Source organism: Galeopterus variegatus, unplaced genomic scaffold (genome assembly GCF_000696425.1).
Source record: "Galeopterus variegatus unplaced genomic scaffold, G_variegatus-3.0.2 Scaffold80, whole genome shotgun sequence".
NCBI lineage: Eukaryota > Metazoa > Chordata > Mammalia > Dermoptera > Cynocephalidae > Galeopterus > Galeopterus variegatus.
In genome coordinates this window covers 836,306-853,965 of record NW_007726191.1, presented here as the reverse complement: position 1 = coordinate 853,965, position 17,660 = coordinate 836,306, and the positions used below count along the sequence as shown (strand labels likewise).

General features: G+C 49.6%; 1 protein-coding gene across 2 annotated transcripts in view; it reads right to left on the bottom strand.

Moving 5' to 3' along the window:
- The window catches only part of PPP2R4 (protein phosphatase 2A activator, regulatory subunit 4), a 38,206-nt gene extending 20,983 nt beyond the window's left edge, over positions 1 to 17,223 (bottom strand). For both annotated transcript variants that reach the window (XR_551011.1, XM_008579574.1), the window contains exons 1-8: positions 16,905 to 17,223; positions 13,762 to 13,859; positions 11,931 to 12,017; positions 7,059 to 7,184; positions 5,036 to 5,153; positions 2,585 to 2,684; positions 1,477 to 1,601; positions 330 to 430 (exon numbers count right to left, since the gene is read on the bottom strand). Coding sequence is in view for 1 of the 2 variants with exons in the window: in XM_008579574.1 (XP_008577796.1) it covers positions 330 to 430; positions 1,477 to 1,601; positions 2,585 to 2,684; positions 5,036 to 5,153; positions 7,059 to 7,184; positions 11,931 to 12,017; positions 13,762 to 13,859; positions 16,905 to 16,935 (786 nt within the window). In the remaining variant the exon portion in view is untranslated. The remainder of the gene's footprint in view (positions 1 to 329; positions 431 to 1,476; positions 1,602 to 2,584; positions 2,685 to 5,035; positions 5,154 to 7,058; positions 7,185 to 11,930; positions 12,018 to 13,761; positions 13,860 to 16,904) is intronic.
- Positions 17,224 to 17,660: the final 437 nt, after the last annotated feature.

Here is a 17,660-nt window from a genome sequence, read left to right as displayed (position 1 = left end):
CCCCCCTTTTTTTTTTTTTTTTTTTTTTTTGTCTTTTGTCTTTTTTCCGTGTCCAGCAACGGATCGCAACCCTCAGTGTTGCCCCCGTACCGGACCGGGGACCGGCAACGGGATTGCAAGCCTCGGTGTTGCTCCCGCGCCTCGCTCAGCCAGCGAGCGGGAACCGGTCTGTATGTGGGATCCGAACCCTCGGGCGGGAGCGCTGCCGCGCTTCCCAAGCGGCGCACTATCCACCGGGCCGGCCCCTCTATCCCACTCTTAAGCCACTAGCTTCCATTCATCTGAGCCCCGAGGCAGCCACGGACTTCTCCCTGACCCCTGCCCCTTACCTCAGTGATGAACAGGATGCACTCCAGGAACATGTAGTCCTTGTGGTTCTCATTCACGGCCTTCTCATCCACAAAGTGCCTGGGCTCCAGGTATGGGTGGTCTGGGAAGAGCAAAGAGCCCTGGTTCAGAACCAGGCCCGTGGCTCCACCTGGGAACCCAAGGACCACAGTCCTGCCCGTGGCGCCCTCAACACATGACCCTGCAGGAGCAATAAATGGCCTTGTGTATGTATGTATCCTAATGCACTAATCTCAGGCTCTGCCTCTCTCTAGCTAAGTGATCTTGGATGAATGACTTCTGCCCTCCAAGGCTCGGTTTCCTCACCTGGGCAGTGGGGATAAGAAACACACCTCCCCAGGGCTGTTGAGGACCACATGACAATACTCACCATAAGCACAGCACTCAGCATGGTGCCTGGCACAGGAGTTAGTTGGTGGTGGGGGCCCTTATGCTGGCCAAGACCCTTCACAGGGTCACCGAGAAGACTCAGGGAGGGAATCTACCTGAGGTATTTAGAGCAGTGCCTGGCGCACAGCGAGTCCTCAACAAATGGCCATTTATGAATACTATTTTGTAGACAGTTCATTCTACATCAAAATGGAGATGATCACCCCACTACCACCACCACCACCACCCACTGGTAGACCCCAATGAGCAAGAACACCTTGACCAAGCCTGGAAAACACTTTCAAAGTAGGGGGAGTCACTAGAGCAGGACCATCTGTGAGCCCCACAGGAAGCAAGCCCACCACCCAGCACTTGGCAGCAGCTCCCTGATGGGCCCCCTCGCACACAGCTCAATAATAACAGTGGATGATGCTGGCCACAGAATGAAAAGAGCCCCTCATTTTCAACATAAAACCCCACAGCTGCTGCCAGGAGCTGGGGCGCATTTCACACCAGTCCATTATGTACCAGGCGAGCACCCTTGCCCCAGCCCATGTCACTTTCCATTATCTTGGCGGCACTCTGCCTCCGCCTCTGCCAGCCGCCACACTGGCTCACAGCAGAAGGTCGACAGCAAACAGCTTCCGTCAATAGCCAGTCTAATGCCCTGCTTTACAAGCTGTCACTGTCTGCTCTGGGCAGGAGGGAGGAGGGGTAGGGGGAGGGACACAGAATACACCCTTGGTGGGGCTTCAGTACCTATCAGCTGTGAACTGCCCCAGATGAAGGGCAGAAACTGGAAATCATCCAGGCCCCACACACCCTGGCTGCCCGCTGGCTCCATCCTGTATGTTTTCTGGAGTTTTCGCATAACCTCGAGGTACCTGCACAGGACGGTGGGAGAAGAAAGGGAAGGTAGCAAAAAGTAAAAAGGTAGTTTCAACCCTTCTGCCACTGGGAGCACAAGGAGGCCAGAAATAACAACTTAAGAGTGGAACTGATCTCTATTTCAATTAAAATGTACATGCGTAAGTTATGCATCAGCTGGTACTCTCGAAATAATGTAGCTTTATTTTCCCCCCAACACTCAGCCTTCTTTTGGCCCAAGAAAGGAACAAAACACCAACTGGGTTTTAGTGCCATCAGCTCCCGACAACCTGTAAGACCTCGGGCAGGAGCCTCAACTTCTCTAACCACAGTTTGCACATCTGAAAGTTGGTGGGAGTCCAAGTAGGTTATCTCCTAGGCCCTTTCTGTCCCAGCCTTCGATTTTATCAGAGGCTGTGCATCCAAGTCACCTGTGGAGCTTTCAACACAACATTCCCAGGCTCTGCCACAGGCCTGTTGCATTGGAATCACCAGAGTGGGACCTGGAAATGGGTATTCTAAGAGCTCTCCAGGTGACTCCAATACACACCTGTGCTGCCCAGGAGGTGGTTTGGGTGGTGAGGGGTTGCGGACTGACTGCCTACGTGATCACAGTAAAAAGACTTGATTTCTCAAGCCTCAGTTTCCTCATCTATAAAATGGAAATAACAGTTGCTACCTCCTGAAGTGGTTGTGAGAATTAAATGAGTCATATGTAGAGCATGTGAAACGGTGCCTCCACATGGTAAACACCGTGTAAGCATTAGCAGTCATTACGTGACATTTCCTTCACTTGTTTTTACTTGGAGATGAATCTGAACCTGTTGGAGGAAGGAGCCCATCCACAGCCAGAGCTTGATTAGGCTAGGATAGGGAATCGTGGGCCACACAGGAGAACCCTCCAGCACCCCATCCCCAGTGTGACAGTAACAAGGAGGAAAGAGACCCTCTCACATCCCCTCCCACAGGCAGTTGCCCCTCCTGCCTTCCTCTCCCTCACCGATTGAACACCTTGAAGACAATAGCTATTTGGTCGTCCACCCGGAGCACCCCAATCTTGCAGAGACAGCAGAGGAAAGCAGCAAAGGCTGCCTCATGCCCTGGGGGAGAAAAAACAGCCAAGGTTGAAGTCTTCCAGAAAAAGGACTGGGGTTGTTTTTGGTCTCCCCGAGTCCAAATCACTGATAAGTGCCCCTTTGAGGAGGGAGGTCAACAGGGAGATAATAGGAGCTCTTCCCTATCCAGAGAGACCTAGGCCCTTTCAAGAACTACTACTATAATTCTACTTCCCAAAGGCCCAGGCTGTTGACTTCTTAAACAGGTATTTACATTTTATTTTGTAGGTTTAACTCATTCAGCAACTCCACTCTATTTATTGAGCACCTACTATGTGGGAGTCACTGTCCATGTCAGGCACTAGGGAGACAGTAACAAATAAATCCCTGCCCTCAGAGAGTTTATGATCTATCAGATATGACAGACATTAAATATACAATTACTACTATGATTCTAGCTCTAAAGGAGAAAGGGTGATAATAGGATATTATAGGGGGACTCAGACATAAGGGTTCAAGGTTTCCCCTAAGAAAGTAACATTTAATCTGAAAGATGAATGGCAGTTGGCAAGGAAAAGGGGATGAGGGAGGCAAGAAATTTATTCTAGCCACAACAAACAGCATGCGCGAAGGCCCTGAGGAAAGAAAAAGCGTAATTGGTGTGAATAAGGCCAGTATGTTTAAAGCACAAAGGGCTGGCCAGTTAGCTCCATTGGTTAGAGTACGGCCTTATAACACCAAAGTCAAGGGTTCGGATCCCTGTGCTTGCCAGCCACCCCCCAAAACAAATAAATAAATAAATAAACTAGATAGAGCAAGGGAGAAAGCATAAGATGAGGCTACAGGTGGGATAGGCCTTAATGGCCACAGTGAAGAACTCAGACTTTATCCTAAGAGTAATGGAGAACTACTGCAGCCTTCTAAGCAGGGAACACATAGTCAAATTACAGAGTCAAAAGGCACCCTCGGGCCGGCCCAGTGGCGCACTGCTACAGTGTGCCGCTTGGGAAGCGCGGCGGCGCTCCCGCCGATGGTTCGGATCCCACATGCAGACCGGCCGCTCACTGGCTGAGCGAGGGGCGGGAGCAACGCCGAGGGTTGCGATCCCGTTGCCGGTCCCGGTCCGGTATGGGCGCGACACTGAGGGTTGCGATCCGTTGCCGGTCACGAAAAAAGACAAAAAAAAAAAAAAAAAAAAAAAAAAAGGCACCCTCCCTCCTTCCTTTCCCAGGCATGTCAACTAGGAATGGTCAATACTACAGAAAATACTGATTGGACTTTGAAGTGAAATCCATGGTTTAGAGTGTTGTAAAAAATAAATTTGGAGAGAGGTAAGGAGAGAATATTTCAGTGACTTCTGTCCTATTTCTGCAGAATGAAGGTCCCTCCAGGGCCTGGAAAGCTTGTGAGCTCAGTCACTGTCACCGCCAACAGTTTCTAAAGATGACCAGCCAGACTCCAAGCAAACATCACTCAGGGGCTTTTGTGTACCCAGGAGCACCACCCCTGCTGATCTGGCCAGTCTTCCCCCTGGGATCTTTACCCTATTGGTCTTAGTCAAAGCGCCACCCCTTAAGATCTGAAAACACATGATAAACCTGTTCCCTAGCAGGAGAGAGGAGCAGAGGACAAAGCTTTCCCAGGACCCATGCCCAAGAGGGCCCTTCTTCAGGGCCTGCCTCTGTGGCCTGGGCTCCCTCTTGTGGACCATGTTCCCCTGATGGCCCTGATGGGGTGGTGTGTGTTGGGGGGGTGGGGTTGGAGCAAACAGTAGCTCTCCCATTTGACTGCTTCAAGGCAGAAAGCAAAGGTGGGCTTTTCCCAAGCAGGGATCCTCCTTGGCTACGCAAGCCACCCTGACTTTTTCAAGGTGCTCACACACTCCCTCTCCTCGAAGTCCAAGTTAGCTTGGCAGATATGGATGACAGATCCAAAGAGCTCGATAGCACAGAGACAAGGAGTGTCAGGAAGAGAGTATGCCATGATGCTGCCAGAGGTTACCAAAGCATTTCACTTCTCAAAGCTTCTGTAAGCAGTTGCCTTGAGATACAGTAAGTGCTCAATAAATTATTATTTTCATGACAACGAGGAGCTTACAGAGACTATCTTTACAAAAAACAGAAATCAGCTCTGCATAAACAAGCTCCATGCCTATGGCATCAGCTCCCCCTGGTGGACCAAGCTAGAGCCACAGCATTAGGCCTCCCACACTGTCCCCCACCCTCCACCCTTCTGCAACCACCCACAGCACCCCAACTAGCCCCAACAGGCATCAGGGCTTGGCTAACTTCTGCTTGCTCAGAGGGCCCCAAGACCATCCAGAGCAAAGAGGAAGCAGCCCAAGGAAAGAAAGTAGTGAAGCCAAATAAGTGCAGAGCCCCGCAAGTGGCAGATACCTGTGCCATAGTCAATTCGCGTGGAGTTCCCCACGGACTCCTTTAGGTAAACAGCCACCTCAGGCACAGCAGCTGCCAGATGGGTGGGGACCACTGTGGCCACCAAGTTTTCTGCTTCCTGATAACACAAGAGACACAAAGTGGTGGCAGCAGATTAGGCAGCATCCCAGTGGGCAGGCGCCCAGGAGCAGCACCTGGCTGGGGGCCCAGGCTGCCACACCAGGCTGATCTGGCTCCCTGTTCTGACTGCCACAGAAAAAAGAAGAGGGAGAGCATTTATTCTTACACAACAAAAAGACTACCCTGGGGTGGCTTATCATCCACTGACCCTTCCTGCAAGGCACAGGGGTCTAGGGGCAAGATAGGAGGAATCTGAAAAGAAGCTATTCAACTCCCCCATCTGGTAAGTCACTGGAGGCCCATGCAGACTCTGGGAGGCCAGTACTATTATCTCCATAGGTGGCATCTCCTTTACACTCCTAGGGCAAGAGACTGTGCCATATGGCCACCAAAAGACATACACAAGAATGTTCAGAGCAGCATTATAGTAGCTAAAATGTGGAAACACAACTGAAATGTCCATCAACAATGGAATGAATAAACTGTGGTCTGGTCATACACAGCAAAGAAAAAGCTACAGCTACACTCAACAACATGATGAACCTCATGGACATAACATTGAGCAAAAGAAGGCAGATATTTATACAAAGTTCAAAAACTGGCAAAAAAATCAATTCATGGAACAGAAATCAGAAAAGTCTGGGGGATATCAACTAAAAGGTGGTAGGTGTATAGGTAAAAACATGTAAAGACCCATTGAGCTATATACAGCTATGATTTGTCAGCTTTCTATTAAGTTATAACTTAATAAAAATCTTTATAAAAAACAAGACCATGAACCATCCTAGAGTGCAGAGGCAGCCCCAGAGCACTCTTAGGAGAGTGTTTTGCTAGGTCCTTGGTATTCCCCACTGCTCCATGTGAAAACATAGGCCAGAGAAATTAGAACCTAGTATCTCTAAGTTCAGTGGTGGACAACTGGTAGGAGAATCCCCTGGAGAGCTGATGAAAATCTGGATTCTCAGGCCCTACCCAGACCTATAGACTCTGCTTTTCTAAGGAAGGGGCTTCAGATCCTGCATTTTCATTTTTCGTTTGCTTTGAACAGGTAATTCCTTCACATGATTCAAAAATAAAAATATGGGCCGGCCCATGGCTCACTCGGGAGAGTGCGATGCTGATAACACCAAGGCCACGGGTTCGGATCCTATATAGGGATGGCCAGTGGCTCACTGGGTGAGCGTGGTGATGACAACACCAAGTCAAGGGTTAAGATCCCCTTACCGGTCATCTTTTAAAAAAAAAAATGAATAAAAATAAATAAATAAATAAAAATATTATAGAAGGAATGTACTAAGAAGTCTCATTCCACCCCAATCTCCCTTTCCCTCAAAAAGAAACCATAGCTTTAGTAGCCTCTCGTTTATCTTTCCAGAAATATTTCTTTATGCAAATATGAGCAACATCAACACGTATTTTTATCTTTCCCTCTTTCTTACCAGTAGATAGCTTACCATGTACATCATTACACTTGACTCTTTTCATCTAAAAACGAGCCATGGAGTCCCTTTCACTGAGTTCCCTCAACAGCTTTCTTATTATTTTTATAGCTGCACAGAACTCAGTGGTGTGGATTTACTAGTTTATTTAACTGATCCCCTACAGACAGATACTTGTGACGTTTCCAATCTATTCCTAATACAAATAATGACTTAATAAACAGTCTTGCACAAAGGACTGTATATCCACAGCAGTAGTTCCCAGAAGATGGCTGGGACAGAGGATAAACACATTTGTGATTGTGGTTAAGTGGAAATGTCATTTTAACAAACTCCCTGTGATTTTGATATCTCTAAGAGCTTGAAACACCAGCCATAAGCAATACAGGCCCTTCCCCATCCATCCGGTGCCAGAATCCCCTCCCCATAGCCCAGCCCCTAAGCCTGTCCCGTGGCAGCCTCACCTCATCAAGTTTGGCATACCAAGTCCTATAGGCCTTGTTCCCAAATCGAGAGGGCTGGTCCACCGGAGGGGTCTCATCAATCCACCTGTCCAACGTGTTGAGAAGAGAGACCAGTTTCTCAATGGCCTGTGGAGGCAAAACAGAGGGGGTTAAGCCACAATGACTACTGGCCCCAGGCTACAGTGACAGAGGGAACTCCCAACTGCTGCTGGACAATGACCCCTAGTTGTGGCACTAACTGGCCTACTTGCTGTCCACATTTCTTCCCAACTGTCCTGAATATGAAGGAGGGTCAGGGGAGCACAGTGAGCTTTATGAAGAGGGACAAGCACAAGGCTGGTGGGACAGGGACAGGGGTGGCTTCAGCACCTGGTTTCTCTTGCCAGCCTACCCAGGAGTTGTTGCTGGACAAGTAGAACTCCAGCCCTGACCTTTTTTAAAATAGATTTTATTAGGGTCTTTCATTGAGCACACAATACCTACTCATCACAAAATATAGAAATGTAAAAGGAAGAAAACAAAAATGACTAGTAATACTGACACCCTTAGTCTCAAAAATGGGGATGATGATAAATACCTCCTAAGGCACACATTGCCTGGCACAGCATAATATTTACAAGCATACAAACCCTCTAAAAAAATAGATCACAGGACACACACTGTTTTGCAGCCTGCTCATTTTCCTCAAGAACCTCATTCACACCAACATGTAAATATAATTTTTTTTTTTTCCTTTTTGTCTTTTTTCGTGACCGGCAACAGATCGCAACCCTCAGTGTCACACCCGTACCGGACCGGGACCGGCAACAGAATCGCAACCCTCGGTGTCACGCCTGCACCTCGCTCAGCCAGTGAGCGGCCGGTCTGTACGTGGGATCCGAACCCTCGGCGGGAGCGCCGCCGCGCTCCCAAGCGGCGCACTGTAGCAGTGCGCCACTGGGCCGGCCCTAAATATAATTTTATAATAGCCTTTAGTAAGTAAATAACATTTCATTGTACCAATGTATCATAATCTATTTAGCAAATTCCTCGATGTTAAATGTTTTGGTTAATTCGAATTGTTTCACTACCACAAACACCACTGTGGTAAACAATCTTAGGAGCTGGCTGGTTAGTTCAGTTGGTTAGAGCATGGTGCCAATAACACCAAGGTCAAGGGTTCAGATCCCTGTGCCAGCCAGCTGCCAAAAAAAGTAATCTTGCAACTCAATCTTTGTGGAAATGTTCGGTCACTGTGTGTAACACTTTGTAGGGCCGACAGGATTTGAGGGCACATCTCCCTACACTTTTCCCACGGAAGACAGGGACCAAGAAGTGGCATCGGGTCACAGGTGTGGGCAGTGTTAGCACACAATGCTGCTTGATTTACTCAATCAGGAGTTCATGACTGGATGTCAGGATGTCCATCTAAAACAAAGACCTTGTAACACCAAGGTCAAGGGTTCTCTGAGAGGGTACCTAGAAAGTGCTCCTTCCGGGTGTGGCTTATAGAAATAAACCAGAACTAAGGCCTCATAGAAAGCACGATGCAGAGGCTATTCAGGGTCAGGCAACACCGGGAAGAGGGTCCATGCCAGGTAGTAGATCTTGTCTGTGTCTGGAATAAACGTGTGATGTGCACACGAAAAGTTGTGCCTGGGAGCACAAGGCCTGGTCAGGCCTGCCACTGTGTAGAGACTCTGCCAAGAAGCAGATATCCCAAAACCTGTGTGTGTGTATTGGAGGGGAGGGGGAGACGTGGGCTTGTGTGAATGGAAGTCAAGTCAGCCAGTGCCCCCAGCTGCATAGCTCCAAGAGGCACAAATTACATTGCAGTCTATGAAAACATTCCTCCCCACCCCCGGCCTTGTGTCTTGTGCAACAGGACAATGACCCTGAATGCTGCTCTCCCGCACATGCCCTTTACCTATGCTTGGGGCATGGGAGAAAAATAAAAGTTACCTGTAGGAGGACAAAAATTCCCCTTTACATCTGGCTGAAGGAGAGTGCTGGGGTGGCATAAAGCTGCCTTGTTGAAATGTGACAGGAAGCGCTGCCAGAGCCTGGCTTTCTGAAGAGCAAGGTCACCAGGAATGGCTGATGAACAGACCAAACCTGACCCCATGCAGCAACAAGGATGGCACCGTAATCTTAGCCCCAGGAAGCATCAGCAAGCCTCAGATTCTCTGGAGATCTCAGTCATAGGCAAGGCACTGAAGGGGATAAAGAAGGCAGCTCCAGAGGCCAGCAGGAGCCAGGCCCCAGCTGCTAGCTCAGCTGGGCCAATGAATAATTAAAAGGTTCCCAGCTCCTCTTTCTCCAGAGGGCTCTCTGAATGCAGGGGGCTGCCTCTATTGTTTGGCGGGTTGGGAGAGAGGGGTCAGAGGAGGAGGGAACTGTGCGCTGGAACCCTTCTGAGGCACAAGGGATAATTTGAGCTATCCTCCTTCTCCCTAGACCAGTGCTTCCTTTTTAGATTTCATGGACTAGTAAAACCTTCCCTAAAATTTTACTAGACAACTTTTAATTCCGCCCCCTTAGTATGTTAAAAAAAAAAACCTACAGAACAACAACAAAAATAAACCTCCTATCTACTAACACCTTTATTATACAAAAATTTTAACCCCCAAAGAGTAAGACAGGCATAATCTCAAAATAAACACAGCTTTCTAAACATAGGTCTAGACAAACTCACTGCATATCACCCTTGCTTGTTCTCTTTACTTCAAGTGGTGTGGAAGCCGCTAGCCTGAGCCACTCTGTCCTCTCCCAAACTGCAGCTGCCATCTCTACAGTAGGAGGAAGGAGTGAGATGAAGCAGGAGACCAAGCAGCTGTGCCAGGAGGAAAGAGAGCCCCTATGTGTGGCCCGCGTCCACATGCTATGACCTGTGCCTTCTGCTGCCCCTTGCCAGCAGTGGACAGAAGTTGGGAGCCCTCTGGAGACCAAACTAGTCATCTCTGCCCCCCAAGTGAGGAGCAGCCCACCACTTGGGCGCTGGGATAACCCCAGCTCAGGAATAGCCCCAACTGAAGCGACACAACATTATTAAAAATTAGAACTGAATAACACCTAATGATGACAATAGCTAAATAATAATAAAGGCATTTAGTATGTGCCAGGCACTGTGTAAAAATAAAAAACCTACATGTGGGATCTCAGTGATTCCTCCCCATGGGGCCATGAGCAGATCTGTTGACTCTTCCCACTTTATAAATGATGAAACAGAGGGTTAGAAATGACAACATCACCCAGTTCGGAAGTGATGGGTTATCAAAACCCAGTCAACCTGACTCCAGAACCCAAGCACACAACCAAGCTGCAATCCTGCTAAAAGAACAGCTATTGAGCTAAGACAATACCTGGTTGGTGTGGACAGCTACCATCAAAGCCTCAGAGGCAATTAAGGAACCTGAAAGGGATTTGGCAACTAAGCATTTGCTGGGGTAATTATATCATTCCCCATTAATTAGCCCTAACCTATGACATCCTCTGGCCCACTGAACACAGCTGAGCATCCCTCGCCACAGGCTCAGGAAGAGCCCTCTCTCTCCAGCCATCCTGTGCCCAAAGCCACGGTCCCAGAGCACTGAGTGGGCCCAAGAGGAACCCAAGAAGCCACTGGTGGGCCATCTCCCAAGGGAAGGCTGGCTGTCCCCAGCACAGGCCTGGCTCCCCTCAAGTGAACAGAACAGGACCTCGGCCACCTAACAGCAAGATAGGGCCCAGGAAGAGGAGGCTCCACCAGGGGTGGGATATGAGGGCTTAGAGGGCAATGCTAGTCTTAGGACAAGTGGAGAAACTAGGCAGGGGCAGGACCAGATCTTACCCAACAGCCCTGAGGCTGTGGCTAGAGGGCTGAGTCGGCCAAGGCATTAAGAGAGGCAACTCAGGCCATGGTATCTGAGATAAGAGGTTCAAGGTGGCTCTGGGCCAACTGGGACACAAACCCAAGAGCCCTTTAGAGGCCTGGGACCTAGTCCTGGGAGATGGCATCCAGCAACAGCAAACAGCCTCCAAGACCACACCTTCCAATGGGTATCAGCCCCCTAATAGTTTTTGCCCTCCCTACACAAACAAGCTTGACTCTGAAACAGCATCCAAAGAGCACCCACCAGGCAGTGTGAACCCAAAGGCCAAAAAACAAGAACGCCCTTTGACTCAGGATTTCTACTTCTAGGAATGAATCCTTAGAAAACAAAGGTCTATGTACAAGGATGTTCAAAGCAGCAATGCTTAGGGATATAAGCTAAAAGTCTAAAGTCAGAGGGTTGTTTACAGAAATGAGGGCACAGCGCAGTGAAGCAGCCATTCACACTGTAGGAGAGGAGGAGCTCACGATTTCCCGGGATGTCACTGTCAACAGGGCTGCCCCGGGAACTGGGTATGAGGGGAAACGCAGGGAGAGGTCAGCTTCTGAGGGCACAGCGCAGTGAAGCAGCCATTCACACTGTAGGAGAGGAGGAGCTCACGATTTCCTGGGATGTCACTGTCAACAGGGCTGCCCCGGGAACTGGGTATGAGGGGAAACGCAGGGAGAGGTCAGCTTCTTTTTTTTTTATTAATGTTATACATATTTCTACTCGTTATCTCTCCAGTGAGCATGTTTACTTCTCTTGTAATCTTTTTCAATTTCTAAAGTTATATTAAAACACCAGTTAGTAAAATGCAGGCTATAAAACAGCATATTTACCTTGATCCCAACTTTATAAATATCCATCTATTCACAGATTAAAACAATTAGAAACATAGACACCAAAATGTGAACTGCGCGTGTGTTTGGGTGATCTTATTTTCTGCAGTTGGCCCTGCTGTGGGCAATAAGCACATGTGACTTTTTGGAGAGGTTGTGTGTGGAAAGACTGCTGCAGCAGTCTCCCTATTGGTGTCTACCTCAGAGACTTTGTACTCGAAGGTCAGCTTCTTCCCCTTCACGCCTTCGTTGAGAGTGAGGATGAATCCGATGTAGTCGGCATATGCCTACCAAACAGACAGGAGAGAGGGGTGAGGAGAGGGATGTCAGACCCCCCTGACCTGCCCCCAGCTCCACCTGGATACCAAAGAGCTCCGGGCTGCCCTTGGCTCCCAGTGCAGTCTTGTTTCTTCTTCATCCCCTTTTCTTTTCATTTCCTTCCTTCCTTCTTATCCAAGCCAGGGATGCCAGGGTATCCACAGCAAGCCCTGAGATGAGCCCTGAGAACCAACAACTTAATATCTAGAAGGGGGAATTCCTATACCAGGATCCTCCTACCAGCCCATGGAATGGCCCCCAGCAGGCCAGGTGGGTTATCCACAGCAACTCTCCCAGCCCAGGGCACATCTGAGCCCCTCTCCTGACTGTAGCCAGCATTCACAATCATTCGCATCTGCAAAGCACACTGGGAAGCCGGGAGAGGAAGCAGCAAGGGACAGCATCACGTTTGGATTCACACAAACAAGTAGGTTCAGGGTAACAGAGTAGTTCTCAGCCCAGGCAATTTGGCTTTCTGAGGACATCTAACAATGTCTGGAGACATTTTTGTTTGTGACAAGTGGGGGACGGAATGCTGCTGGCATCTAGTGGGTAGAGGCCGGGGATGTTACTAAACATCCTGCAACGCACAGTACAGCTCCCTACAACCAAGAATGCCTGCTGCAAAATAGTGCTGAGGTTGAGAAACTCTGAGGTAGAGCAACGAAGATGATGAAAGGACTCAAACCATATCCTTTTTTTTTTTTTTTTTAAAGATGACCGGTAAGGGGATCTTAACCCTTGACTTGGTGTTATCAGCACCATGCTCACCCAGTGAGCGAACCAGCCATCCCTATGTGGGATCCGAACCCGGGGCCTTGGTGTTATCAGCACCACACTCTCCCAAGTGAGCCACAGGCCAGCCCCCAAACCATATCCTTTGAGTAGCTGAAGGGACTAACCTGCCTGCTAGGCTGAAGGGACTGTTTGTCCCGGTGAAGACTCAGAAGAGACATGATAACTATCTCCAAATATTTAGAGGGCAGGCTAAATATTTGAAGGAGGAACCAGATAGGCCTGTATGGCCCCAAACTTCAAGGACAAGGAACAGAAGCTGGAGGGTCTGGACTCAACATAAACAAAGCAGACTCCTCATGGAGAATCTGCCAAGTGGGTGGACCTCTGAGCCTGCCCTTCTGTACAAGTAACACTCTTCACTCCAGCTGACCTGACCAGAGGCCTGACTGGAGCTGGGCCTGAGGCCTTGCCTGAGAATTTGAAATTAGCTTTCTTTTTTCTCAGTCCCAGTCTTTCTGCAGCCTGTTGGTACCAGAGAGGTGCAAGCTATTATCTTCTGCCCACCATTTGGGCTCAGCAGCAGAGAATGCCAGTCTGTCCTCCTGTGCTCAGGTCCCAGCTCCCAGGTATTTGAGGCTCAGCCACACGCCTAGCCTAGGTTTCCATGAGATAACCTCTTCTCCCTTTGAGGCACTGGCTTCCACAGTTGCTATTATAAGAACCAAGAGCAGAACTCTCCAAGGTTAGCCCAACCCCAGCTCCAAGACCTTCCTGATAAAGCATCTCTGAGTGCTACCCCTGAGGGGGACAGCAGCCAGCTCACTTGTCACCTCTCTCCCTAGCTTGACAGCTGAGGCTGCAAGATGAAGAAGGGCCAGGAGCTCACAGCCCCAGTCATGTCTAGAAAACCACTGCCTGAAAAAGCCCAAGTTTCTCACCCCAGTTCCGACCCTAAAGTGCAGACATCACTGGTACCTGAGAACGCTTCCATTTGCCCATGTCAGGAACTGTGTGGATCTCCTTTTTTGGAATGATGAAGTTCTGAGTGGCTGGAGGGGCCTCCTCTGAAGAATCTTGACAAAGAAAATGAGAAAGCAAATAGGTAAATACAATCCTCCCCACCAACACACTCACTCTCTATCTCACTTGTTTTTTTTTTTTTGTCTTTTTCCGTGTCCGGCAACGGATCGCAACCCTCAGTGTCGCCCCCGCACCGGACCGGGACCAGCAACGGGATCGCAACCCCCGGCGTCGCTCCCACGCCTCGCTCAGCCAGTGAGCGGGAACTGGTCTGTATGTGGGATCCGAACCCTCGGCGGGAGCGCCGCCGCACCTCCCAAGCGGCGCACCACAGCAGTGCGCCACCGGGCCGGCCCTCTATCTCACTTTTAAACCAAGATGCCAACACCTGAGCCCTAGCATAAACCAGACACATAATCCCAGGACAGAATAATGGCTTGTTAAGCTACACCCACTGGCCTCCTGCCTTTTCTCACTCTGCAAGTAGTAAAGAGCAGGGCAATATTGGTAATTCCTTCAATAACCATGCTCTCACTTCCCACTCTCCACCTGGGCAAGATGGTTAGAAAAATAAAACTAAGTTGACCTTTTAGACATACATAGGAAATTCAAAGAAGAAGAAAAAATACAAGTTGCATAAAATATTTGAAAGAAATCACCAACCTCCTGAATAAGCAAGGACATGTAAATTATATGTGATCTCTTTTCCCAGATAAGGTTGGCAGATAAAAACATACAGCATTGACCAGGGAAGGCAAAACAGGAACTTTCCTGCACTGTGGATAGGAATGAAAGTTGATAGGACCTGTTCAGGAGGACTTGGCACTATCTTTTGAAGAAAAACTGCACATACCCACTGAGCCAACAGTTCTACTTATAGGAGTTTACCCTTCAGATCTGCTCACAGAAACAGACAAAGATACACAAAGGTGCTTACTGCATAGAGTAAGGGACTATCAGTCATTCACAATATAGTATAAATTTGTCACACTAGCTTCCTCCTAAAACCTAGCTGACATCAGCTACAAGAAGAAAAAGAGACAAGAAAAAGTTGTGGAACATGTGACATTTTGGGAATAGAGCCTGCCTGGAGAGGTCCTAATGAAAGAAAAAGTGCCAGGAAACTTGGGAGATCTATGGAGAAGGATAGAGAATCTGACCAGTGCCCCAGAAAGAAACCAGAAGGCTATCTTCCTCCTCCCACCTGTCCTGCAAACACAGTTCCCAGAGTTCAAAATTGAGGCCCCTACTATTAAATGTAAATTGCTACTTTAAGTAAGATGCTAAATAAAATGCTTTGTTGGCCAGTCTGGTAACCCAACCACATTGTTTTTATGGGAAAATGTGTTCCACATTCCAAATAATCAACTTGCAAATAATCTTTGGGAACACAGCCCTTTTGTAAGCGTGAGAGAACTGTTCCCTGCAAGGGGACAGCCCTCCTGACATTATTTCACAAGGAGGAAGAAGCCTCCAGGCCAGGCCCTGTTCCCCAGGGAAAGGCTACCTTATGGGAAGTACTGCAACAAATCACTGATGAAACACACACAAATCACCAGAATACACAATCCTAAATCAAAGAAATAAGGCTTCATAGATAGGACTGTGATAAATGAGGTCACACTCAGTCTCTCCAGCCTCAAATTCTGTCTCTGACAAAGGTTCCAAGGGACAGTGGATCCCCTATGACTTCCCAGTATAAGATGGTAACATCCAGAGTTTTAGAGATGTTGCTAAAAAAAAAAAAAAAAAACCCAAAGAATATAATGTATTATCATCTACCATTTGGGAACCGGTATATATGTTCAACCTGTACAACTCTGAAACACTGAGAAGGACAACAGCAATCAACATTTATTCCCTACCCACCATGTCCCATGCTTTGCGCACATCTTACTGAACACACACTACAACGCTGTGTAGAAAGTATAGTAGCCTCCCCACACTGGCAAAAAAAAAAAAAAGTACAGTAGCTTTTTTCTTTTTCTCTTTTCTTTTTTTAATAAAAAAGATGACCGGTAAGGGGATCTTAACCCTTGACTTGGTGTTGTCAGCACCACGCTCTCCTGAGTGAGCCACAGGCTGGCCCTAACAAAGGCTTTTAAAACATTAGCTGTGTTTGGCCAACCTCTCCTTTTTTTTTTTTTTAATAAAAAAGATGACCGGTAAGGGGATCTTAACCCTTGACTTGGTGTTGTCAGCACCACGCTCTCCTGAGTGAGCCACAGGCTGGCCCTAACAAAGGCTTTTAAAACATTAGCTGTGTTTGGCCAACCTATTTGCTCCTCTGTCAGAATTTTAAGTTACCTATGGCCAGTCCTTCTTAGCTCAAGGGGGGTCAGCAAACAGCCTTGCCTTTCTCCGGGAAAGCGGTCTCTATAAGATCTTTCCCCAACACCTCCATCCTAGTTATTTAAGATGAACTAAAAGGAGGCCACAGTGTAAATAAAAGTTACAGACGGTGATGGCAGAGAGAAACTCTCTCATCTCCTTGCACAACCAGACTTTTTAAATGAGTGGTTTAGACAGTTTCTCTCAATAAACCCTCAACTACTGAAACCCCAGAACCCAGCCTCCAAGAGGACGAGAGAGTAGGTGGAGGAGTGGGCAGGGCGTGGAGGAGGCTGGAAATGGGGGCAAGGCGGGCCCACCGAGCACCACCCCAACCCCTGAGCAGGTCTAATCAAGTGGGCAGCCACCTGAATCCCTTTCGCCCCCATCCCTGGCAACATCCCCCCTCCAGATCGAGAGCTGACTTAAGCACGCGCTGCCCAGATGTGGAAAAGGCCTCTCACCTGGCCACGGCGCTGCCCACCCGATCCTCAGGCAGCCCGGGATCCCCAAATCCTGGTGTCGAGCCCCAACCACACCCCTCTGCGGCCGCGGGTTCCTGCCGTCTCCCCGGGCGGCCCACCACCCCTTCTCCCTTGAGGCCCTTCAGCTCTTGCTCCTCCTCGGGGTCCATAAGCTTTCGCCCCTCGAGTTCCTCCATCTCCTGACCCTCTCCCCTACAGAGCCCCCACACCACACCCCTATCCCGCCCCCACGCCCGGCACCGCCCCGCGCCCCCAACCTCGACCCGGCCCCACCGGCCCTACCTGGCGGCGGCTGCCGCTCGCTCTCAGCCATCTTCCTCCCGCCGGGAGCCGGCCCGGATGCTTTCTGTCCCTCTCACCTTTCACGGCCGCACCCACCCTTCCCTTCCCCGGCTCCACCACGGGCTCCAAGCTTTCTGAAGAGAAATGAGCGCCGGCCGACTCTAAGCGAAAACAGAGAATTAAAGTCACCCCAAAGAAGACGCCGCCATGTTGGTGCGGGGCACTCAGGGAGCATGCGCACCAACGGCCGGCTCGCAGCGGCGGCTGCGCTCACCGGGAGCGGCGGCCATGTTGGTGCGGGGCGCTGGGGAGCATGCGCACCAACGGCCACTGGCCTCCCCGGCCGCTAACGGCCCGCCGGGCAATGGGCGCCGTGCCAGCCAGACTTTTGCGGGGCCTCAAGTTTAATTGGTGCGGCAGCCATGTTTTTGTGGGGCGGCCCCCACCTTGTCATCTTTGTGCCTGGCACTGAGCCTAACCCGAAGAATATCAGAGGACATTCCCCTGTCAACATGGTTGTGTGTCTCTGCCACTCTGAGAGTAACACTCAAAGACACGACACGGCTTTGGAGGGGTGCACACCACCACCTCCAACAGCTTAGAGAGCACTTGAGGCGCAGGAGAGAGAGCTAGACAGCGACCTCCGCCTTGCTGCTCTTCCCGGGTTCCAACGCCCTCGGCCCCGCCCCCGACTGCGGCCCCGCCCCCGACTGCGGCCCCGCCCCGGGCTCTCCGCTAGCCGCCCGGGGTCCGCAG